Source organism: Quercus suber, unplaced genomic scaffold (assembly GCF_002906115.3).
Source record: "Quercus suber isolate HL8 unplaced genomic scaffold, Cork oak 2.0 scaffold_10, whole genome shotgun sequence".
Taxonomy (NCBI): domain Eukaryota; kingdom Viridiplantae; phylum Streptophyta; class Magnoliopsida; order Fagales; family Fagaceae; genus Quercus; species Quercus suber.
The window spans coordinates 1,480,593-1,507,172 of NW_027069476.1; the positions used below are offsets into that span (position 1 = coordinate 1,480,593).

The 26,580-nt window shown below is 35.3% G+C and overlaps 2 protein-coding genes across 4 annotated transcripts; both read right to left on the bottom strand.

The window, feature by feature from the left end:
• Nucleotides 1–1,896: 1,896 nt before the first annotated feature.
• Nucleotides 1,897–2,661, bottom strand: LOC136069517 (uncharacterized mitochondrial protein AtMg00310-like). Its single transcript, XM_065778140.1, has one exon. It carries the CDS (start codon nt 2,659–2,661, stop codon nt 1,897–1,899), a length of 765 nt encoding a protein of 254 aa, XP_065634212.1.
• Nucleotides 2,638–26,560, bottom strand: LOC112039580 (protein CLT3, chloroplastic). 3 transcript variants are annotated; one of them, XM_065777692.1, is made up of 10 exons: nt 25,894–26,560; nt 20,676–20,821; nt 19,693–19,730; nt 18,800–18,915; nt 17,465–17,564; nt 17,338–17,373; nt 16,937–16,987; nt 16,704–16,827; nt 15,689–15,814; nt 2,638–2,719 (listed from the first exon to the last, which is right to left on the bottom strand). In XM_065777692.1, the coding sequence occupies exons 1-10, from the start codon at nt 26,421–26,423 to the stop codon at nt 2,664–2,666; spliced, it is 1,323 nt and encodes a 440-aa protein (XP_065633764.1). In that variant the 5' UTR covers nt 26,424–26,560; the 3' UTR covers nt 2,638–2,663. The 3 variants fall into 3 exon arrangements, with proteins under 3 accessions (XP_065633764.1, XP_065633760.1, XP_065633768.1); XM_065777688.1 differs by lacking the exon at nt 2,638–2,719 and adding an exon at nt 6,243–6,991; XM_065777696.1 differs by lacking the exon at nt 2,638–2,719 and having other exon boundaries at nt 15,701–15,814; nt 16,704–16,832.
• Between the last annotated feature and the right edge of the window lie 20 nt (nt 26,561–26,580).

Below are 26,580 nucleotides of genomic sequence, written 5' to 3' on the forward strand. Positions count from 1 at the left end.
TGGTTAGTAAATCTCAGTTTGAAATTCAGAAGATGGCTAAAACTAGAAGCCTAGAATAGTTATGGAGAAGAAATTGTATCTCGTGCTGCTTATATACTGTGTTTGAGGTGGGACTGATAAATTTTTAAGGATAACAAGGAGAATATGAGCATTCCTATTCAGCCAGTGTCATCAAAGCAACAAGTTACATGGATTTTATAAATTACTTGGATTGATACATACTCCTTCGGTTTAATTTATAATTTTTAAAGGGATATGAGTGATAACGTAGTGGTAATAAGTAATTACATCTTCTATGATAAAAACTAATAAGTGATAACATCTTTTGTGATGTTTCATATTTGTGATTCGAATTTTACCTCTCATTTCCTATTAATTATTTGATTTTTTCCCCTTTTAACTTACTTTACTTTTTTTAATTCATCGTGTATAAAGAATTCTTAATAGAACATATAATTATATGAGGAGGAAAGATCAAATAAGTGAATGGAGAAATTTGTGGTTATCCAATTTTTGATTTAGAAGACAATTAAGGATTTAAGGGATACTAAAAAATTTAAGGTATATTTGGAAATTTCTTTAAGAACATCATCAAAGATATAAATGCCTATAATCATGCTAGTAATTACTTTTTTTTTTTTTTTTTTTTGATGAGAAACTCTGCTTCATATTATTAAAAAAGAAATGAAAATGTTCAGATACAAATAGAAGCATCAGGGGCAATAGTAGCTTCTAAGAAGCTGGGGGTTTCCTCAACCCAAGCCTCAAAGTCGCAAACAAATTTAGCGTGCTACGCTAACAAATGTGCAGGCTTGTGCCCGCCTTTTTAATGTGAGAAAAACAGAAACTACGAAACAACTGAAGATGGAAAAAAATGCCCTCTAGGACATTTGCCATAGCTGGTGGGACTAAGGAGCTGCCCTTTAGGAAGTTGCTGACTTGTAAAGAATCACCCTCAAACACAATATCTTGAATCCCCATATCTCTAGTAAAGAGCACCGCAGCTTCCATCGCTTTTGCTTCAGCCTCTAGAGGTCCCAAAGGAGCATAAATCATCTGGCTCAAAGCTCCAATAACACTACCCTTATCATCCCGAAGAACCACGCCTATACCAGCAGAGGAATGATCCTTGAAAATAGCCCCATCCACATTGGCTTTGAAGACGCCTGACACAAGGGGAGCCCATTGAGGAGGGAGGGGAATATCTAATGGGGAAGGGCGGTCTTGTAGAGCTTGGTAAGTTGTAACAAAATGAATGGCTTCAGAGATCAGATTTTTTATTGTTTTTGGGGCCTCACCATGTCTGACTCCATTCCTATTCTTCCATAAATTCCACGCAATGGCCATGAAGTGAGTGAGGTTCACAGCTGATGGTCCCGATTCTTCACACAGCTTCCATAAACAGTCCACAAACAAAGAGTCCCTGTCCATCACCAATCCGCATGCATTCCAAACTGCTGAAGAAAGATCACAGTGAAGTAATACATGGCTAGTTGTCTCGCTGCGCCTATCACATTGTTCACAAGTATTAGAATTAATCACCTGCCGTTGGCACAAATTGGATTTTGTAGGGAGGATATTCTGACAAGCTCGCCAAGCAAATTTTTTTATTTTATTTGGCACCTCAGCACCCCAAATGGTCTTCCAAAGCCGCCTCAGTCCATTAGCACCCGAAGTACTCACATGATCAGCCCTTGACATAGATTGAGCTAACCAGTAGGCACTTTTCACTGTAAATTTTCCATTAGGTGTACTAGCCCAAACCATTTTGTCCCTAGGCAGACGAATACTTAGTGGGATGCTCAGGATGGTTTCTACCTCAAAATCTATGAACAGTTCTCTAACCAAATCAGCTCACCAAGTGCCACGGTCTGCATCAATGAGGATATCAACGGTTTAATCTAATGGCAGCAAGGTCTTGGGGGAAATTACCCGAAAGGTGGATGGAGTAGGAAGCCACTTATCCTTCCAAATCCGGATACTTTTGCCATCACCAACTTGCCAACGCATCCCTTGATCAACAATGGGTTGTGCTGCTAAAATACTATGCCAAACATATGAAGGATTCCTGCCTTTCTGAGCATTCACAAAATCAGTCTCCGGGAAGTATTTGCTTTTAAAAACCTTATAGAATAGGGAATTGGACCCTTGTTGCAACCGCCAACCTTGCTTTGCTAAAAGGGCAAGGTTAAAAGATCTCAAATCTCTAAAACCCATACCACCACTAGCCTTTGGCGTACATAAATTTCCCCAACTCATCCAAGCCATTTTACGCTCTTCATTTTTCTGCCCCCACCAAAAATTCCCCACCATACTATTTAATTCATCACAAAGGGACTTTGGAATAAGAAAACAACTCATAATGTGAGTTGGGTTTGCTTGAACAACAGCTTTGATCAAAACCTCCCTTCCCGCCATGGACAAGAACTTTTCTTTCCAACCCGACAGCTTGCTAGCCACTCTTTCCTTTAGTTGTTGAAATGTGTTTCGCGTATTTCTTCCCACCACAGATGGCAAAGCCAAGTACTTCTTATGTTGGTGGATGATATCTGCCCCAAAGCTTTGCTTTACATATTCTTGGATCTCTTCAGGTGTGTTCGAACTAAAAAATAATGAGGTTTTTTGCATGTTCACTTGCTGCCCAGTTGCCCTTTCATACATCATTAGCAATCTTTGGATTTCTTCACAATCAGCAATAGTAGCATTACAGAAGAGTAAGCTATCATCAGCAAAGAAGAGATAAGTGTAAGACAAACTCATTAGGTGCCTCAATTTTTGAAAAAATAAAAAGGAGAGCACACGACATGACCCTAATGTTCATCCACCAGTTACAGCTTACAAACAAACAATATGAGTGGATTCCATAGAAACGTATTCTTCTTGTTTTTGATTGTGCTGTTTATAATGATTACAAAAGCCGAACATATTGATGTGCATAATGAATTGGGTGAAGGTTTGGTGTTACTGTCCATTGCAAATCCAACAATGTTGATCTTAGTGCTCATGTAATTTGCCAATGCAGTAGGCCAATATGGGTTTGAATTTGATCGAAATGCTTCGGGAAATTCAATTTTTTGCTTACCAATCATTTCTACCAACTATATAAAAATGCCAATAGCCTTAATCTACAGTAATCTTTGATTTATTCAATTGGATGAGGCAAAACTCACCCTTTTGCTTGAGCCGGCCTTTTTTATTTTATTACATTTTTTTTTTTTCATAGTATGCTTGGTTTATGCTCTCTTTTTTTTCTTTTTTTTTAATATTTATATTTGCTGACACAATATTGCGACTCAAAATATTCTTACAATATTTTCACAATTATTGAGTTATCAATTTCTTATAGCTCAAAATAAAATAATAAAATAATAAAATATAAGATTGAAATCAACCACAACTGAAAATAAATGTATTGTGAAAATATTATAATATCTTGTTGTTGTCACAATATTTTTACAATTGTTGAGATCTCAGTTCTTTATAGATCAAAATAAAATATATAAAAAAAATGTTAAGTTTACAACATTCTCATGATAATTTTACAACAAATTCTAAGTGGCAAGGTATTTTGGATAGATAAAAAAGAAATATCGGGTAAGGCAGCTACAAGCCAGCTTTGGAACCTTTACCATAAACTAAGTATCCAATAGCAAAAATACTCATGCCGATTCGCTTGCAACCCTAGCCACCTCCATAGGAGAAAACTTGTCATGGATCATAATAGTAGAAAACCTGTCAACCTCGAGTTATGGCAACAGAACTCTCGTATCAGTAAGCATAGTGCACATCGGATCGAGCTGGATGAACCCAGTGGTGTCATTCATAAAAAATGGGACACTTCCCGAAGACAGAGTAGAGGCCAAGAAGATTAGAAGGAAGGCCCACGATACTAGCTTTTCGAGGAACAAAAATTGTACAAGCGCTTCTATTTGAGCTTATACCTGTTATGCATACACTCTAAGGCAGTAGAAGCTTTGCTAGAAGAGCTTCATGAAGGAATTTATGGAAGTCACAGAAGGGGAAGATCTTTGTCACATGGAGCTCTTACCCAAGGGTATTGGTGTCCTAGCATGCAAAACATGGCCCAAACAATATGGCCCAAGAATTTGTTAAGAAATGTGACTAGTGCCAGCAATATGGCCCAAACATCCATCAACCGGGAGGAATCCTCAACCCTCTTTCCAGTCTGTGGCCCTTTGCACAACGAGGATTGGATATTGTCGGGCCATTCTCAAAAGCAACTGAGAACTGTAATGGTTCCTCTTTGAAACTGATTATTTCATCAAGTGAGTTTAAGTATAACCCCTATCCAATATCCGAGATTAGGACATGAAGAGGTTCATTTAGTGGAATATTGTCACGAGATTTGGCGTACCATACACTCACATCTCGGACAATAGTCTCCAGTTCGACAGCAAAGCTTTTCAAAGATACTATTGTGAATTGGGGATAAGAAATAGATATTTAACACCAGCCTACCCACAAAATAATGGACAGACCGAGGCCACTGGCAAAGTTATAGTGGATGGGTTAAAGAAAAGGTTAGATGAGGTAAAGGACAAGTGGGTGGATGAGCTACCCCACGTTCTATGGGCATATCGTACCACATCAAAGAGGTCGACTTGCGAAACCTTTTTTTCTATGACGGACGGTTCTGAGATGGTTATCCCCCTAGAGATAGGACTCCTAACGTTGAGAACTGACTAATTTGACAATAACGGAAATGAGCAGCTCCTCTCTGCCAATCTGGACTTGATTGAAGAAAGGAGGGAAATTGCCACCATCAAATTAGCTCATTATCAGCAAAGGCTCAAACAAGGGTATGATAAAGGCCTCAAGGTAAGAGCATTTGTTCCTGGGAACCTAGTCTTGAGGAAGGTAGTAGGAAATATGAAGAATCCAGCATGGGGAAAGCTAGGCCCTAACTAGGAAGGGCCCTATCGAGTCACATCAGTGGCAAGAACTAGGGCTTATCACGTGGAAGAATTGGACGAAAACACACTTTCTCAGCCATGGAATGTAAATAACTTGCATAGGTGTTATTATTAATGAAAAGACTTAATATTATTCATGCTTTGTGTCTGGTTTAAGTTCATGTTGTCTTGGTGTGTTATTACTAATACTAGGCTTGTCAAGATCCAAAGCCAAATCCGAAACAATAAAGGCCAACTCCTACACTAAACTCTAAAGTAATTTAAGGGTTAAATAGAACCTCAGCTAGGTTCGACTCCTTGGGTCACCTGCCTTGGTTAAATTAGCTCTAAAAAATAATCTAAGGGTTAAACAGAATCTCGGCTAGGTTCAACTCCTCGGGTCACCTGCCTTAGATAAATTAGCTCTAAAAGATAATCTAAGGGTTAAATAGAACCTTGACTAGGTTCAACTCCTCGAGTTACTTGCCTTAGATAAATTAGCTCTAAAAATAGTCTAAGGGTCAAATAGAACCTCGACTAGGTTCGACTCCTCAAGTCACGTGCCTTAGGTAAATTAGTTCTAAAAGATAATCTAAGGGTTAAACAAAACATCGGCTAGGTTCGACTCCTCGAGTCACCTGCCTTAAGTAAATTAGCTTTAAAAATAATCTAAGAGTTAAACAGCTGTAAGAGATAATTAAGGGTTAAACAGAACCTTGGCTAAGTTCAACTCCTCAAGTCACCTGCCTTGGGCAAATTAACTCTAAAAATAATCTAAGGGTTAAACAAAACGGCAGCTAGGTTCGACTCCTCTGGTCACTTACCATGGGTAAATTAGTTCTAAAAAATAATCTAAGGGTTAAACAAAACATCGGCTAGGTTCGATTCCTCAAATCACCTACCTTGGGTAAATTAGCTCTAAAAATAATCTAAGAGTTAAACAGAATCATGACTAGGCACTCCTCAATTCACTTGCCTTGGGTAAATTAGCTCTAAAAAATAATCTAAGGGTGAAACAAAACCTCGGCTAGGTTTGACTCCTCAAGTTACCTATCTTGGGTAAATTAGCTCTAAAAATAAGTTAAGGGTTAAATAAAGCCTTGGTTGTTTGACTCCTCCGAACTCCTACCTTGCTTAAAGTTAGCTCTATAAATGCTAAATGAACTTTCGGTTTATTTAATTTCCACATAAGGACCTGGAAATTGATGTGGCTCTTAGACCCTTAAGATATTCACAATGGCTTTGATCGCCTATTCTTTGACAACTCTTCCTTAAAAAAATGAAGAAGTAAAAAGAAAGAGTAATACAATACACTATGTACATGTCATGTTAAAAGAAAAAAGCAGCTTTCATTAATTATATGGTAAGGAGCTATAATTTAAAAGATTCTTAAATGAGGTAGGTTATAGGATCATAAGTCCTGTTACAAGCAAATGATAACCTAAACCTACCCTCCTAGTCCCTACTTGTCAGCCTTGATCCCTTTCTCTACCACACTTTCTTTTTGCCCTCCTTCAATTGGAGGTAGAGGAGTTGGAGCAGAAGAGCTCGTCCTTGGGGCAGATGAACTGGCCCCCTTGTTTTTAAGAGCAAAGAGATAGATGATCCTTTTTGGATTCCTCAACTCCGAAGAAGAGTTCACTTCAGCCACATTTAGAGCTTTAGCCCAGACTTCTTGACAATACCCTCGACAAAACTCTTTAAGTTGAGATTGAAGTGATGTTTCGGTCTCTGCCTGCCCAAGCTTGTAGGCCACTTTCTCAGCCTTTTTTATCTCTTCCTTTTGCCCTCTTGCTCCTTCTTTAGAGCCTCGATGTTCTCCTTGATGATGGTCAACTACTCCTCTGCCTTTCAAAGGTGACCACGCTGCTCTTAGGCTTGTCTTTCGAATCCAGCCACAACAGCCTTGGCACTCTTTTGGGCCTTCTCGCTTTCAGTTGGCAGTTGAGGGTCTCTTTGGCCTTTTTCTCAGCCTAGGCCTAGGCCTTAGTGGCCACGAACTTCTTTGACTCCTCCTCCTTGAGTTGAGCCATGGCATGATCCACCCATTCCTTTGTAACATAGGATGCTTGAACAGCCTAACAAAAAGAAAACACCAAGAAGTAGTTAGCCCAGGGCTTAATATTGTATGGAAAATGCATACATGGAGTAACAGTAAGTATAAAAAAAGAAAAACTAGGACTAAAAAGTTTACTAGTGCTAGGTCCCTCTTGAGGGACAGGAACACCTCATGCTTCTTGAGGTTCCTTAGCTCGATCATATCCTAAGGAAGAAAGAGTGCTTGTTCCACAGCATTAGCCACATAGTTGGCCTTCATTTGGGCAAAGTCCCTAATTGGCATCCGAGGGGATAGGAGCACCATCTAGCACCAACACCGACTTCTAGTCTAGAACCCTTGGACGACGTTCAATGGCTACCTCTGAGCTCAAACTCTTGGAGATTGTAAACACCACATTTTTTACCCCCTATGATCCAGGCCCTCATTCCCCAATGATGTTAGAATTCTAAAGCCCAAGGTTGGTTTAAAGCCCGATCAAATGAAAATTAACTTAAGGAAAGTGTTTATGAAAAAAATATAATTTATTTTTAGACCAAATAAACTATTTTTGGAAAATGAAGACCACAAAAACCCTAGGGCATGTACACATACACGTATGCGCGCACACATGCTTCATGCATGTGTACGCATGCTTCATGCATGTGTACGCATACACATGCATGCGTTAAGTTCCAGAAATTATGAAAGGAAAGGTTTTCTATATTAAAACTTGGTTTGGAACAAATCCCACATCCAGGGCTAGCCCAAGGCTAAGGCCCCACCCAAAAAAAAAAACTCACCTTAGGGAAAAAGGCCCCACTTCCAATGGTTAAAGGCCCAAATTTTATAAAATTATATTTTTTAAAGGTTGTGCATTTTTTTTATTAGTGATGTTAAGGATATTATAAATTTTACTATTGACATACAAATTGTCATGTTACTAATCACAAAAAAGTGATTTAAACATGGGTCATGCTAACGAGTGCCTTTAGGGCACTCATTAATTATCCATTTTAAGAAAGTTATGATACCACTTTTATGGGAAATGAAAAAAGTTGTCAAAATATTAATTACTTTTTTTCATTTCCCATAAAAACTTTCTTTAAATAAATTATTAACCAGTGCCCTAAAAGAACTCATTAGCATTTCCCTTTAAACATTCATTAGTTAGATTGATGAATTTCATTAATGAGAGTCAATGTCACATCATATTGTGAACATTTTATAGTGCTTTAAGTACATTTTTCCTTTTCATTTCTATTAAGACTCTCAATGTACAAGACAAATAGAACCTTAACCCAATTGAAACTCTAAAATTTTTCAAAAAAATATTGCAAATTTGTTAAATCATCAATTATAGATTAATCTCCCCTAATAGTTTGAGACTTTAATTCCTGTAAACTGATATCCTACAGAGCCACACACCAAATAATATCAATCTCCCTCTCTTAAAAACAATATATAAAATTAAAAATTAAATTTTAACTTTACTTAACTATTAATCGTTATATATCCAAAATAAAGTTTTTTTTTTAATCGTAATATATTTTTATTTCTTTTATTAATATTTATGATTCAACTATAATATTCAATTTTCTATATGAAATTAACATTAGTTTAGTTAGTATTATTCATCAAATTATATATTTATGTTAGGACATATTTGATTCATTGTTAGGAACATATGTCACTATTTTATTTAGTTGGCTAATCTTTTGACAAAATGCACTTTATTTGTAATTTGGTAGATCTAGGATATGTTTAATATTTCAAGAAACAAGGTTTCAAGTTCAAGTGTTAAAATCATGCAAGTCTATCCAAAAATCAAGTCAAAAAGTACAGGATTTTAAAGCTCGACAGCTAGCTTGATAGATAGGGTATTTGTCGAGATTTATGAAGTTCAGTTTTTCATCCAATCCGTGAATGTATGTTTGGGCTTTCTATTTTAACAACCCTAAACATATATATGGATTATTTTAAGGGCCGTAAAGGTGATGAAAGTTGCACAAGAGCACAATTTCACAATGTGAAGAAAAGTGTGACCGAAAATCTAGTTTGCCCTAGTTCTTGAAGAAGTTGCTGTGTTTTGTACACCTTAGGGTTTTGTGACCAAGCAACTTCATGATCTTCATCGTCTAGATGAACTGAAAAACTCTGCAGCCAACATCCTTCTCAAGTTGGTGATCAAGTCGTATACTGAGATTCGCGCAATTGGTTAGTTACGTACTGGGAGCCGTGCATTGAAAGGAGAGATTGTCACTACAGAACAAGTCCAATTGGGTATTGGGGTAAGGGTTCAACTGTAAGTTGGTATAAGGTACTAGGATTCCTTTACTTGTAACCGTTTGTTTTGATAATAGTGGATTCTCAGTGAGGTTTTTGCCGTGTAGGTTTTCCTCATTCGTAAACAAATCACCGTGTCAATTTAATTTCCGCTGCATACTTAGTTTAATTGGTGATCTGTTTGTGCTACCACACGCTTTGTATGTTAATTTGATTAATTAATAAACTTAGCTAATTAATCAATTAATTCATCACAATGGGTCAATACGTTTTTTGCCTATCAATTTAATATATCAAATTAACCTTGATTTGATTAGTATTCAATAATTTTATTTAATTAATATTTATCTATTAAAAGTCTCGCATAAATTTTTCACCTTTGGCCCCAAATAATGCTGGGCTACCCTTGCCCACATCGTCTAGGAACCGCCCCATACCCCTATTTTTCAACTATATAAAGCCATAAATGGGATGAATTCTGGTGGTAAAACACCTAAGATTCATTAGGAAATAGTAAATCAAAGAGGTAGTTTTTACAAAACACTCTCAAGTCAAGTTTTATTCGATTAGGAACTTTTCTAGTCTTAATCTTTGAGTTCTGAAGTTTAATAACTTATTTTGAATTGGTTGTGACTAGATTAACTGAGGGGGTCGATCAAAATCAAGCTCTAGAGAGTTCTAGTGTTAAAGTAAAGTTTCTAACTTTCGCCCTTCGCTTTTCCTTACTGTTCTTTTGATTTTGTGTTCTTATATGTGTTTTATCTACTTTAATATGCTTGTTTAGTCAGGTTTACTTTGTGTTTGTGTTCTAAACATGTTAGGTTGTTAGATTTTCTGTTTTCTGAGTTTCTAGGTTAGGGTTTTGGGTGTGTATGCGTACGCATGCTTCTTGCATGTGCATGCATACTCATACTCAAAGTATGCATACACATGCAATTGGGATGTGGATGTGCACGCATGCCCTATGTATGTACATGCATACTCAAGCCCAAAAATCCTAATTCATTTTCCGTATGTTGTCTATCCTTGAGTATCTATCTTTTTGTTTTATCTTGTTTTGCTTTGTTTTATATTTTTGTTTATTTGTTAGGATTCTAGATTGTTTGAATGTCATGAACATGCATAAAATATGAAAATGCATTAATGCATAGGTGCTGTGATGCAATGAGTTAAGTCATGCATTTGCAAGAACATGCATTGGTTTGAATATAAGTTTGTTTTGATTAAATAACATAAATACTCTTGGATGGAATGTTATGCCTTTCATATTTGGATGACATAATATGCTTGTTTGATTCTACCATGTGGTGTTTCTACCTTTGGAGATTTGTGTTTGTATGCCTTGATAAACGAATGCTAGGTTTGGGAATGATTATGCCATGTTGTGTGTTTTAGATGCATGCTAGTGTGTGTGGGGGTTAGAATAACATAATTAAATTTCCTTTAATGAGATTAAGATTTGGAACATAATGAGTGAAAGCCAACCCATGGGTCGAGCGAGGTTGGGTACCTAACACCTTCCCTTCCCCATTTGTAAACTCCAGACACGTGCTTTGGTAAAAGATCAATCCTTCCATGAAGGACGCTATATTTATGGTTCCTAAACCTAAACTAAGTGGTGACTCCATTTATGCCTAATCACGAGGATGACACCACGTCGCAGGCACTTGCGCCCACAATGGCGACTTCGCTGGGGATTGAGAGTTTGATTCCAATGTGTTTCATTTCTTAATCTTGATAAAGGCTTGTTTAATATTGTTTGCACACACTTTCACTTGGTTCTTTTGTCCCTTTGCCATGGTTGGTGATGAGTGGGAAGGTGGAGGCTCCATTCAAGCCATAATCTTCCGAAGTCCATCTCACCAACTCACAATCTATGTCGTCGTCTATAATGGTAAGTACATTAACAATTTGCCACCAATCCATTATAGTCCATTTAGGCCTAAGGTTGGAATCATGACCCACCTAGCTATAAGTGACCTATTGATCTATCCCTTTAGCTTTAAGGAGCTTACCCATACTTAGAGAGATCTTAGATCCTATCAAAAGAGGGTACCCTTTATATCTCTTGTTTGCTCAACCATATATCTTATGTTCACCTAATTCTAAAGGACAAATAAAATATGTAAAAATTTGAAAAGATGACCCAAAAGTTATGGCATGCCCTAAGATATTGGGATGAAAAGAAAAGAATTTCTCACATATAAGAGGCTTACCTAAAAGTCTGAAGGTATATCTTAACTTAGAAGATTCATAGGACCATAGCCTAGTTGCTATCATAAGCCCAATATCAATGGCCTCTTGAAAAGGAGAACATTGACCTAAGGTAACAAATATACTATGGACCTAGCATCCAACGTCCTACAAAGTCAATATGAATCTCCCTAATCCTAGGCCTCTTTGTTGCATGCCAAGACCCAAAATGATGAGAGATTCATGGGCCTTGAGAGGAAGGCCACAATATATTCTACCTGGAAGGTTACTTTTAAGAAAAGAAGAGCCCAAAGGTGATGAATGCATTGTTGGCCCATATTTGAGACAAATGGTTCAAAATCTCTAAGCACATTCTAATAGAAGCCACGAGAGTAAGATGAGAGCTTTATTGTAAACAAGCCAAGCCCAGAGAAACAAGGGGAAAGGTTCATGAGAGGAAAGGAAGTGATTTTGTAATTGGGCCTTCCTTAAAATGGACTTAAAGACTTTTTAAGAAAATCTAAATAAAATAAGCTTTCAATTGAGACATGGGCTTAATAAAAATGGAACTTCTTTTCAAGCACCATTGCACCACCAAGATCAATTAAGCACGTCCCCACTTCAACTTGGGTTCGAGAAAGCAACGGAAGACACTTGATTAAGGTTGAACTCACACCTCAAGAAAAGATACTTCAAAAAGAAATACCTCAGAAAGAAATGGCTACTCCGATTGATGAAGCACTCGCACAAAAGATATACAAGGCTATAGAAGATCAAGTTGAAGCTCTCAAGAAAATGGGAGGCCACCTCTACAAGCTAGAAGAAAGCAAAATAAAGAAACCCATACATGTGGAGATACATGATGAAGAGGAAAAGGAAGAATGGGACGAAAAATATAAGGCCGATTATGAAAGGAACAAGCAATTTGAGAAACTCACCACAAATACTATGCCTATGAAGGAGAAAATGGACAAGATGCAATTAATGTTCCGCAAGGCTCAAGGGATGGGTGATTGTCTCTACAACATGGGTGGATTGAGTTCCAAGGCTCCTATTGCATTGACTTCTAAGTTCAAGATTTCTAATGTAGAAAATTTTGATGGGACTGGAGATCCTAAGCAACATGTTAGTTTATACATAAGCATTGCTGAAATGAAAAGGTTAGATAAGAAGCAAACTTTGCATGCATTCCCTCTCTCACTCACAGGAGGTGCATCAAGATGGTACTATAGATTGGATCCAAGCAAAACTATGGTATGGAATGAGCTAGTAAAATTGTTTGTGGACCAATTCATTTTCAATATTGCGATTGATGTAACTTTAAGAGATTTAGAGACCATTAAGCAAGGAGTTGCAGAGACTTTCTCCAAATACATGACAAGGTGGAAAGGGAAAGCATCCAAGATGGTTAATAAGCCAAATGAGAATGACCAAATCAACATAATCATTAAGAATTTGCTTCTGGCATACAATATTAGACTATTGTCATCGTCTATTAGTTCTTTTGGAGAATTATGTGATTGTGAGACTAGGATTGAGGATGCCATCAATAATAGGCAATTGGAGAAAGGGGAGAACAAGCCTTCAATCAAAAAGACACATGAGGGAGGAGCAACCACCTCTAAAGCACCCAATCTCATAAACGTAAGTGTCATCATACCTCAACAACCTCTAGCCTATCAAAGCTTCACAAAGAAAGCCCGCCAAGAGTTTTTCGACCTAGGATTGACTTTTGCCAAGCATATGAGAACCTAACTTCCAAAGGATTTCGTAAACCTTTAGACCCCATACCAATGCCTAATCCTATGCGTCCTACTTGGAACCTCAATGAATATTGACATTTTCATTAGAAATCTGGTCATAAGAACGACAATTGTTTTCGCCTTAAACATGAGATACAAGATTTGATATACAATGGAAGTCTCCCAAACCCAAATATCATCACCAAGCCTAACATTAGGAAGAATCCTTTACCCAATATCATTGAGCTCCTCCCCCATATCAAAAATGGGTGCAAGTGGAAGAAATCGATTGCGATTTCTCAAAATTGATAAAAAGTGTAAAGGTCAACGCAGTGGAAATCCAAGAAATATAAGATGAAGAAGATGAGAATTTAAAGAGTGCTATAGCCGTATGGGGGATACTTGCCAAAGGAATGTTCAAATTGAAGAAAAGGTTCCCAAATGACGATGTGGCGAATATCACTAAGAGTGGGAAGCATTACAAACCATCCTTTTTGGAGAAGGATCATCCTAGTAGGAATGTGGAGGAAGGATCAAAGCCCGTTAGACTCAATTGGAACTTTATAAAGGAAGGAGGAGACTTTCCTTTCTACGGCTTTCCCTAGCTTTGGGTAGATAAGGATGGGAAAGTGAATCTCGGCCGTGAGATATTCTTTAAAGAGAAGCTCACTTTCAAGGAGAAGTCTACTATGGTAATAAAGGAAGTTCAAGAAGAGGTCGACTAAATGGACTACATGGACACTAAAGCAACGAGAGCTATGCTAAAAGTGAAGGGGAACGTGCTCGCCATCACCACCAAGGAGCCAAGTGATCCTTCTACTTTCATCCTGCCTACTGATGGGCAACTTAGCAATTGGATTTGGGTTGGGTTTTCTAATAGCATGAAAAAGATATTTTGTAATGCAAGTTCCAATATACTTTTCAAGATTTTTAATAAGATGAAATTTGATTTGTCTTATTTTGATGTGTCCTATAGTATTGAAATTCTACGCTTAAATGATTCCAATGAATTTGAAAATGGAATTAATAAACAATTGGAAATGAAAATTGAACTTATAGAACCAATTCTTGAAACTATTAATTTGGGCAATGATGAGAATCCACACTTAATTAAAATTGGCTCAACCCTAAATCAACAAGAAAGAAGAGATCTCAAAAAATTTCTCACAGAATTCCAAGAAGTGTTTGCATGGTCTTATGAAGATATGCTTGGCATTGATCCCGAGATAGTACAACATCACATTGATATTCATTCTCACATGGTGCCCATCAAGCAGAAATTGAGATGTATGAGAACTAAATGGCTTCTTAAGATCAAAGAGGAAGTCACAAAATAGTTGAAAATAGGGTTCATCAAACCCATGCACCAAGCCAAATGGATTGCCAATGTAGTGCATGTACCCAAGAAGGATGGGAAAGTAAGAATGTGTATGGATTTTAGAGATCTAAACAAGATTTGTCCTAAGGACGACTTCCATTTGCCTCACATAGATGTCTTAGTAGATAACACCGCCGGTAGTGCTTTAATATCCTTCGTGGATGGTTTCTCAGGATATAGCCAAATCAAGATGGCCCATTCACAAAATTAATATTTTAAACATTTTCTAGGTAAAAGTAAATGGTAATTGTCAATATTACAAAAATGTTAATGGTATAGTTGTCTTTTTTTGGCGAGGTAAAAGGAGAGAGGCAGGTGAGATTTGAATCCTAATACATAAACACCACAGGAGTTATTGGAATCACTACACTATCTCTCAAATCCGTAATAGTATGATTGTCTGATTTATGGCACCACCACCTTATTCTATTTTCATTATTTAGATTAACTTGTATTTCATAGTGTTTCTAAAAGAAACGGCCAAAGTTCGATCCCCTTCCCCCACCTAAAATGTATAATAATAGAAAAATAAAAACAAAAGTGCACAACGCAATATTTTCTCAATTATCCAACCGTTATGGTTCACTCTTCTTTGCCCTTTTGTTGGCATTAAAATTACACCAAATTCTCAACACCCCCCCCCCCCCCCCCCCCCCCCCCCCCCACCAAGGTAGGGTAGCGGCAACGTGAACACATAAACAGATATTGGCACTGCCATAAAAAATAAAAACCAAGATGAGGCCAACATATTAATTAAAATTATTCATTGAGTACAATATGTTCAGTGTTTCACAAGCAAACATTCCTTGTGAAACAGAACTTCGATATTTTTGAGGATTTGGGTTTGAAATTGACTTCTGTCTAAGCTTGGCCAATTCTAGAGAAGGGAAAAAGTGGGAATATTGCTCAAGTCAAGAGGGTCCTCAGGGATATTTGCTATGGAGTGTACTTAATGCAACTAAAAATCACTAACTAGTGCTTTATGACTCCAAGGTGACTTTGAGATGAATAATGCATTTGTGTCTAATTCTTGTTTTTACCATGCTACATTAGTGGTCTCAGATAATGCACCCTCTGAAGCAATTACTGTTGAGCTTACTGACCTTGTACAAGACTTGCATTGACAAAACAAATGACATACCTGAAAATGTGGAAGCAAGGCAAGAAACTACAGCAGAAGAGATCTTGAGCAGATACAGCAATGATATGTTGAAACCCATGTTGACAACAATAAACAGCAAAGGTAGCAGTGGAGCACCATCACATCCTGCAGCCAGAAATTTGAACGTAACTGAATGAATCACTTCATTTAAAATGAAATTCCATCATAGCAGAAAGATAACTGTTGCGGGTGAAATAAAAGGAACAGAACTTGATTCAATTTACTTTATTTATCTTGGTGAAACCATAACTGAAACCCAGAGGATTACAACCCTTCTGGCCACAAATGCAAATCAATGTATAATTATCAAATTTCCCTATGCTTGTGCATTCAAATTACAATTGAAATAGCAAGCATTTGTAAAGGCAAATCTATGTATTATTCTCAAATTTCCCTATTCTTCTTTGACATATTATATACGTTAGTTTTAATAGAAATGTTAATTGAATTATTTTATCAGGTACAGAAGATATAATCGGCAATGTTGCTACAAGCAGGACTCCACTCCATACCTTTAAAAGCCTAATAGTCTAGCAGAAATTTCAGATTCAACTCAGCGAACACCAAGGTTTGGTGTTTAAAAGAGCTTCTATAAGATTTCCATCTTTATAAAGGTGAAGTTCCACTCTAGGGAAGAGAGAGGGAGAGAGAGATCAGACCTTGGTGGTGGCAAATACCCTTCCCAAGAAATGGTTCATGAGTTTGAGTCCGGGAATCAACCTCTCCAAAACTTGGGAGTAAGGCTGCCTACCAAGAACCTCTCCCATACCCAGCAAAAGCATGATCCACTGAATAAGACCTTATTTTCTTCATCAAAATTAACTCAGGTTCTATATTGCATTAGTTTGGCTTTGAGATATCAATCTTGTTTAATTCCTTAACAGATGTCAAGAGAGGGAGTGTATTGGTAGTGTTAAATGAGGTGTATTTATCTGCCTTCTTTTGCTTGCTAATAGATTTAGGAAGATAATTTTGCAAACAAAATGTAGCTTACCACTTGACAAAGTTCCAATGTTCAGAAAGCAAGCAGCACCATCTTTAAGATAATTTGGCAGTTGACTAAATGGAATACCCCATAATTTTGACAGGAAAGGTAAAAGAAGGCAGATAAAGAAGGCCTGCACTAAACATAGATCCAAGCTCCTTAGGCTACCATTTAGTTATGACAATGAAATTAGTTTAAAAAAAAAAAAAGATAATGATCCCATATGACCATAAGATACCTACTTGGAAGGCAGATCCATAGGAATTTACAACAAATAGATCTACTGAACCTCCCTATAACAGGAAAAACGGAATTGTATCAATATAACCAAACTTTTAGAGAAATAACTAATAATTACAAACATATCAGAAAGTTTAAAATTACAACATCACCAACATATTGGGTAGCTTCTGAATCTTGCATGAGAAAAAAAAATAAAAAATCATTTCTGTCTAACTGAGAAATTGAAAAAGTCATCTCATATTTCCTTGACTGTGTAAGGTTACTTTTGGTCATGCAATATATTTTACCCCTGCATTATGTTGTCATCATTTGATGATGGTTCAAAATGATATAAAAGTTGGAAATTAGAAATACTTTCAATTTAGAAACATATAAGATTAAAAGAGCCCACCATACAGACCTTTAAACGTTGGGCAGCATCTGAAAAGATTACTTCCTACAAATGATAAAAATGTTGCCTGTTACTGCAGAACATTACAAGGTAGAAAACTGGGAAAATTCAATAATCAGTCAGAAAAGCCAACAACCTTTAACACCGTATCAGCCGCTTGAAATAAAAATGAAACTACCATCAAAACACTCCAAAATATACCAGCTTCCTTCAATGAATGTCCAGCACTAGATCCACTGAGAAGTAAACAGAGTCAAGCAATCAAAAAGTAAAATTGTAAGACATTTGTAATAACAATTATTATGAGCAAATGGATTTTGGTTTGGGGTTTACTACCTTACTTTGTAAAGATTCTAAATATTACCATATGTAGTATACTTGAAGTTAGTAAAAATGTCCATTAATTTTCAAGTTGGATTCTAATTTAGTTTATCTGCTCAAGCATTCTTCCTAAGATTTCTTCTTAGTCACCATTCACCAATAAAGGATTTACTGTAATAAGGGCAATGGAATTATTAATAAGACACAACCAGCCCCTTTGCTTCAGTTCATTTCAAACTTTTGAAAGGAGTTTAGAAAAATTATTTAGAAAATGTTTCAATCATCTGATCCAATGGCAAAGATGATGTGGGAACCGTGAAGGAAATTATATTCTAATTTATTTTATTTAATTTTTGGAGTCAATTATCTTTTTACTGGTTGATTATATTTTATTTTAGGTCTTAGAAGTTAATTAGGTAATTAGTACTTTATATGATTTCCTAAAGTCTAGGTTATTTTTGTAATTATAATTGGGATTTTCCAAGACATTTATAATAAGATTTCCTAAGCCAATTAGAATTAAACTTAGCTTTTAGTCCTAGGTAGCCTATATAAGCATAGTATTGTACTCCTATAGAGATGATGGATAACAATATTAATTAATAATGTTTCTCTTGGAGTTTTCCAATTGTCTAACTCCAGCCAACCTTAGGTGCTGACTTCTATATTTGTTCTCTCCTACTTGATGCTTACCCCTACATTTTCTATCTCACTTGGCTCTATCTCCTGGCAACATTAGGTGCTAACTCTTATGTTAATTTTATTGTTTTGTACTTCAATTTCCATCCTGCATCAAGTTTTAGTTTCAACCTGCGTCAATAGATGAAGATGTAGAACCATTGTTATTAACAATGCTAACCAGTTTTAGAGTCTGAAACGCTTTATACCATAGTCTCTCAGCATATCTCGCCCATATCTTGGTCCAATAGGACCTAAGATGTGTTGCATGTTATTAGATGACAATCCCATGAATCATGAATGAGACAGACAATAAACTTGAGAGCTTGCCCACTTTATATTACTGCCTCAAGGTCTTTTTTCTTAAACCTATACTCTCAAACTTTATGATCATCTATAGCTAATAGATGAGCATCAACATGAGACAATAATCTTAATTGAAGATATATATATATATATATATATGGCTTACCTTGCCACTGTTATGATTACACCAATGGCTACAAGAAAGCATCCAAGTAGTTGGTTGACTCTATATCTCCTTCCAAGAAAAGCAGTTGACAGAATAATTTGCCACACAAGAAAGGTCTGCAAAATAATTCAGGATAATTTTGATTATTCAAGTTCAGTGCTACGTTTTGAAAAGGAAACATTGTTGGTTGGTCTCAAGCCTGCATGAGCTATTGGGAATATGAATACTAGATTTTGCATAAATAAATATGGAACCAGAGCAAAAGCGTTATTGCATTCTACATTTTGAGCCAATCCACTCCAGATAGATTTTCAGTTACACTATGCTTGTGCCCATCACCACCATTCTTTATATTATTTTTATGTAGGGCTTCAAAACACAGAACAACCCAACTGGGTATTCCAGAGAAAAACTTCGCCACCAGAATTCAGTGGATACTGGGTTCCTGAACTGCTGAATGATTAATTATGCAACCTGGTAGCATATAAAAACTATTAAACATATATGGTATGCACTATATTAGTGCTTGTATTCACTTATATACATTAAAGTAATTTTAAGGTATAAATTTTTACTTCCATTTTTCTTTTCCATGTATATATTGTCCCTATTAGAGACACAAAATGATCAATTATATTTCTGTCATGCAATCCATCTGGCTGGATCACTTGTTAAACCACAAAGTGCAAGCTTTAGCCATTCAGATTCAAAACAATGTGTTTTAACACAACACTACGACTAGAGAACTCACCAATTCATCAATATATTTAATAATTATTATAGATACGATGTGTCATGTGTGCATGAATTATTTCTTCTACTTGAATAAAATTTTTTACTTGTCAAAAAATATATAAAACAAAATTAAGAAAGTTATCATTAGTGCCTCTTACCTGAGACAAAATTGGGATTGATGCTCCAGAAAGAATTGCTGATCCAAAGAAGGACAAGAAATAAAATATATGATATTTTAATGACTATTGTATGTGGAATAAAAGCATAACACAACTTGATTATCTTGGCAAAAACCAAGAAGTAATAGATAGCTGTCGAAGATAAATTTACATGCATCCTTTGAATTGAATCCCTATCATAAGTACTTAAACAAAAAGTAAAATATAAGAAAACTAAACGAACAAGAAGCACTATAGAGAGAACCACAAGCCCACAAAGATGAGGCCCCCGATTCAGCAGTAGATAAGGATTTCATTATGCAATCAGCAAATAAATAGAAATTTAAATGTTAAGACAAAAGCAATGTGCATGGACTGATGCTTAATTGACAATGAAAAAAATCCATATATAATATCTTCAAGCAATGGATAATATATGAATATAGGAAATTTGGAGTAAATTAATTTTCAAAGCCTACACTAGAGCAGTTGTTTCTTCACCAACTACGTTGAACTCCCAAAGTTGGGTAAATTTGATAGAACATTGTGCACAGTCAAAGTAAAAATTTCCTTGTCCTGCCCTCTTCTACGGTGACAACAACCTCTCATATAAAAGAATCCTTAAACTCCTGTTCCTTCTTAATAGGATGTTGAGCAAGGTGCTTTGCTATGGCCTTCCCCTTGACAGACTTTTTGGTTACAAAACTTGGCCTCACGCAAAAAAGAGCCTTACATAGCTTCTATAATCTACCCATCTTATGTCGAGTATGGTAATGGCTTCTTGATGTGCAGGATTTATCAAATAACTAACCAGGATGTGTTTTTCTTTTTTTGAATTTCTAATTCTCAAGCAACCAGAATGTTTGATGGAAAGACAGTACTATAAGAATCATATAGAGCAAAACATTTAGAATTTAGCAACCAAGAATGTCTGTAGATATAATCCCATGAAGCTAATAAAAGCATAATGAAATGAGCATTACCTCCAGCCGCCATTCCAGTAGCAGCACCAAGAGCTTCCAAGAGACCAACAGCAAGGAATGGAGCTTTTGGCAAGGAAAGCATCTCATCTGTAACAATGCCAGCACGATATCGGAGATACAATATGGAGAAGTATACAATTACATATCTGAAAAAAAAAATTTACAGTAAAACACAACTTAGTCCATAGTAGTGAAGGCAAAGTATTAATCCTTCCTCAGAGTAATTCCATTAATTACATTAAAAAAAACTCACAACCTTAATTAATTACATAAACCAGTTATAGTAAACAAGGAGTCAGGATCAATTTATAAGAAATCAGAATAAAGAAGAATTCAAAGGTGTAGGAAGGGACTTATGTCACCACAAACAAAGATCAAAGCAAGATTAATTACAATGTATAAATATAAAAAGCACAACCACTGAACCACCTTATATATACGTATATGTATTTAAAAGTCATGTAGTTAAAACTTAAAAGATCAATTATTGACATTTTTTTTTCTATCTCATATAATTTTTATTCCTATTTTTATTTAGGTTTTTACTACTAAAGATCTGTTTGGATACCACTTATTACTGAAAATAATGGCAAAATAATTTTTAAATATGTAAATAGTGCCGTGAGATCCAATTTTAAAGAAAAATTTATTGAAATCCATACTTGTGGGTCCCGTGAACAATGCACAGAACCCACACAAAAAAATGCAGACGAGCACGTCTGCTGTTTTCAATGCAATCCAAACATACACTAATTAGTAAACTATTTTAAGAAACTTTTATAAAAAAATTATTAAAAAAAAGTTGCTTTTTTGACATTGTATACGTCATTTGTTATTATTATGGAGAAAAAAAAAACACTAAAATTGCTACAAATTTTGCCACATAAGATTTACAACTAACGTAATAATAAATATAATTGGCGAATTTCAACCAAATATAAATATACATATATATTTTGAATGTTCTAAATTACTTTTTTTTTTCTTTTTATTATAATACCTAAATTTGTAAAGCTTATTTTAGTAAAATTTGTTAGTATCAGAACTAACATCACTCTTCTAGAAAACTAATGAGGAAGAACCAAAACAACAAGGATTTTAATTGTAATTTGTAGAATCTCGGGAGGTTATTATGCAAATTGGCCAAAATTGAATGTGATTCTTTTTTGCCGGACCGCAGCAAAAAGCCAAAAACACAAGGGTCTAACTCAGCTGAAAAGGAATAGAGAAACACGTGGTAGATTCTATTATTGGAATTTTCCACGTGGCCCACCAGGAAACTATGGTAACCATCAAAATCTAAAGGCAGAAAGTAACCGCAGGTCATTATATCACATCTCTCCCTAGTCCCCCACCACCATTTTATGTGGGCTTTTGACATTATGACGTGAGACTCTTTTTCCAAAATTTAGGCCCACCATAGATCTATGGTTTCTATTGAAGTTGGGCCCACCACTCAATTTGGACTTTTAACACTACGCGGTCGCTGCGTCTTTCTTTTCAAAACTTTTTTTCTCAAATGTTCTTTTCTTTTCTTTTCTTTTTTCTTGTTTTTTCTTTATGTGCCAAATAGGACAACAAAAAGAGTTGAACCTTTTAATATAATTCTTTTTTTTTTCTTTTTCTGAATTGTTGAAACTTTTTAACCTTTTCTATGTTTCCGTATATACCATGACAATAATGGAAGCTTTTTTGAAGCCACAGCCTCGTGTCTACAACCCATTTGTACTTAGTGAAATAAGTTTATATATACACCATATTATTGAAAAGATTGACATCTACTAGTAATTGATTATAGGTAACTATTGGAATCTACTAATAAAAATTAACACTGACATAATTATTTTAATTAATGAACAATAGTTACAATACTAGTATTTTTTTCAACGTTTTTGTCTAATATTTTTCTAATTAATTCTAACTAATATTATATAATATTATCGATGTGATGAGCAAAAATATCTCCTTCACAGACTTTTCGGCGTTATTACACCTCAACTCCCATCGAATACGAAACAATATATATAAACACGTAAGTACATAACCCCTTATATGTTCACCATTAAAATGTCATTCATTGCATTTGGAGTGTCACATCAAACCAAATTCAAAGGTTATCCTTTTTGATAGCTTGAAAGCATATGGCAATGCAGCTTGTAAAGCGTGGAGTTTAAAATTGGGGGTAGGAGTCGGGAAATTGAGCACGGCAGCCCACGGCAAAAGACAAATGGAAATTGGGCACGGCAGCCCGCGGCATGGATTTTAAAATTTGGCCGCCGGGGATGATGGCAACTTTGAATCCAAGGCTGTGGTCACATGAAAAATAATAACACGAAGAAGAAAAAGGCCAAATTTTAATATTTGTCTGATTCACTTGATTTTAAAAACATTTTATGGCCCATCAGTAAAAAAAAAATTATTTAGTTCATAAATCACATTATAAAACTTCAAATAAAAATCATATTATAAAGTGAGAATTTAGAATATTATAGCAGTTATATATAACATCATCTCTCACGTAGAAGTAGATTCTATACTTAAGGGACCCATCTATATAAGTATAGTTAAATGTATAACAGTGATATAAAACAACAGTTTCCTTAGGTGAAAGTGGTAGTGGTAGTGGTAGTGGTAGTGTAATAATTATATACAAAATCGTCTCTCACATGGAGTGGATTTTGTGCTTAAAGGATTTTATGCATGTTATACAAGATAACAAATCCTTTGGCATTTAGGTGTGTGGCTTCAAAAGATTAAATTAAATAAATAAAAAATTACTTTAGGCGTACGATATGCTATATATGCAGTATGCTATAAGGTGGCGGGTGAGAATAAAAACATCATAAGCAAATGTGCTGTGTAGTAAGAGCATGCGAAAAATATAAATTGGGCATCCTAAAAACTACTTTGTCTACTTTACTGTATTATTTTATAAAACATCTAACATTTATAGTTTTATTTTAACATTCAACACAATAAAATAATATACCTACTACAATAAACAACGACAACAACCACCACCACCACCACCACCACCACACAATAAAATAATATAACTATTAATAATTTTTTTTTTTTTTACCATCTTAGCCACAGTGCACAGCCATCTTTGGCTGAGCACTATAGCTCAAAAACTAATTTTTTGGGTTTTCCCGTGCAGCATGATTTTTAGTATTTTTGGTGCCAAAAATATCAATATGATTTTTTAACACCGTTAATGCTAATGCTCTTAATTAATAAATTAAAGAAATAGCAATGTGCTAGCCTCAAATGGCATCTTTACTTCTTTTTTTCTTCTTTTTTTTGGTAAGAACAAATTAAAGAATGAGTGAAGCAAAAAGTTTATTAGTTATAACTTATAATAGTAGTGAGAAATATTTTATGAACCAAATGGCAAGTGCGGTTGCAGTATTCTTTTAGTAAAAAAAGAATAGATGTGCGAACGCTCTGACACAAATGGTCACAAATAAATCACAGTTGTTAAACTTTAAAATTTTTTGTTTTTTATTGAAAGAGTTACCTTTTTTATGCAAAGAATTTTTATCAAACCCACGTGACTGTTAAAAAAAAACCATTCGCATGTAAATCATATGACTCGTTAAAAATATCATGTAAATATAATAATGTGTGGTTAGTTGTATAAAAATTCCTGCAACCGGTAGCATAAAAATCTTTTCCTTTTAAATCCACCTATAGATGGATCACTATTTGTCTATTTCAATTCTGGCTGTATGGGTTTGTTTGTCGACAGGTTGTGTACAAAAACTTTGTTCTCTTTAATATAATGAAGTCAAAATTTTCCACAAACGAAACGTAAATAAAAAAATTACGATGTATTTAATATTATATAAGCTTTTTTTTTAATTAATCTATACTTGAATGTAAAAAGCACAACCACCCAAGTATCAAATTATATATAATAAAACAATAAACCTAAGGGCATAGATTAGTCAAACCTAATTATTAATATATAGATATATATATATAATATAAAGTTAGGTTCAAGTTATACATGGTATAACTTTAAGTGATATTACACCACTTAATAACTTATTATTAAATACAAATTTTGACAAATCTATCGTTGGATTACATTATATTCATATACTCTCCATACTTGTAAAATTTCATGGTGATCAAAGATTAATGGTTATATTATCAATCAATTGTTTAAATTCAAATTTTTGTAATTTAAAATAATTCATAAAAGATGAGTTTATGGATCACAAAATAAATAACATCCGATTAGTATAAAAATTGGCATACATGTTAAGCACATATAAATCATGTAATTCAATAGGTTGATTCTTAAAATATGAATTTAATAATAAATTATTGAATAGTTTAACATTAACTTAAACCTAACTCATATATATACACAAAAGTTTTCTTAACTTCAGACATGGATGGAAAGAATAACAAGCAATAATTATCTAATTCATTTTTATCCATGTTTTCACAAAGCGTGGGACCTAAAACACACTTAGGGCCTGTTTGGATACAGCTAAAAACTGAAAACTGAAAACACTGTAGCAAAATAATTTTTAAATGTGTAAATAGTACCGTGAGACCCATTTTTAATAAAAAAAGTGGCTGAAAAGTGAAAATTGTGGGTTCGTAAACAGTAAATTTGGGTTGAAAAGTCAAACTTTGCGGCTACTGTTTATTGAACAGTAACCGCTACAGTACATAAACAGTAAAAAACTGAAACCCGTGAAAAAAAAAAATAAAAAAAAAAAAAAAAAAAAAAAAAAAAAAAAAGCTGAAACGCAAACGCGTTCAGCTTTTCCACCCAAGCCAAACGATCTCTTATTACATCCATACATAATAATCATAACTGGAATATGAGACCCAGTTTCCAAAAAAAAAAAAAAGTTTCCAAAAACTTTTAAATATTCTAATCCCAAAAATAAAATAAACGAAATAATATGCCATAGAATGTGTTAGTACTTATTAGTACTTAGGCCGATCTAAATCTCCCGCCACAACCGTTTAATCCGACGATCAAGATTTCTTGTAAGTTTTTTTTTTTTTTTTTGGTCTTAATTAAAAATTAAAATGAAGTACTAGTCTAGATTGAAAATTTTAATGAGTTATTAGTTATTACGCATTGATTTTCACTCGAGGTTCCAAACAAGTAAAATTCCAAAATGAGCTTCGAAAGTAGTAACTATCAGGGAAAAAAAAATTACGAAAGAAAGAAAAGATAAAGAAGTACCCGAAAGTGGCGAGCTGAGCGAGAAAAAACGGGTAGTGCTTCAACGGAACCAAGGCCAATTTATACAACACCCGATTCCCTACTCCCATCACCACCGTCACCGCCGCTGCCACCACCACCTTCACCTTCTGACTCTGATCCATTCCCTTTTTCTTCTTCTTTCCATTCTCTGATTCCATTTCCGCAGTCCGATCCTGATCGCTCTCGCTCTTCTCCTCCTCCTCCTCCGTCGTCAACGACGACAAATTATCCACCGCGTACGCGCACGGCATCGCCGCCGCAGCCGCAGCCGCAGCCTTATCCTCCCCATCGCCGCACGGTCCAACCGCCTCCACCATCGCCGCTCTAACAATCTTCCTCGATCTCAACACCATTCTTGACCGTAGTTGTTGTTGTTGATGATCATGATGATTCGAGCAATACTTTTGAGGGAGCCGCGAAATCTCAACCGTCCGTGTCATCCTGCTCAGCCGAATTGGTCGGTTCGACACTCCCGCCCCGGCGGTTATCCGGTGACAATATGACGTCATAATTTTTATTTTCAATTATGCAAAAAACCAAAACAAAAAAAATTCATATCCCTTTCACACAGAGAGAGAAAAATAGATGAGTTTTTGAGACACCATCGCTGTCTCAGTAAGTCTTTTTCTCTCTTGCTTTTTTCGTGTTGGATGGGTTCTGATTATA

Excerpts from the sequence above, each read along its gene's own strand:
- LOC136069517 (XM_065778140.1), bottom strand. The coding sequence starts at position 2,661 with ATGTATGAAAGGGCAACTGGGCAGCAAGTGAACATGCAAAAAACCTCA.
- LOC112039580 (XM_065777688.1), bottom strand. The coding sequence starts at position 26,423 with ATGACGTCATATTGTCACCGGATAACCGCCGGGGCGGGAGTGTCGAAC. Across the intron at positions 18,916-19,692 it reads CAATCCCAATTTTGTCTCAG|ACCTTTCTTGTGTGGCAAAT; the intron begins GTAAGAGGCACT and ends ATTATTTTGCAG. Across the intron at positions 15,815-16,703 it reads CATTGGAACTTTGTCAAGTG|GATGTGATGGTGCTCCACTG; the intron begins GTAAGCTACATT and ends TTCTGGCTGCAG.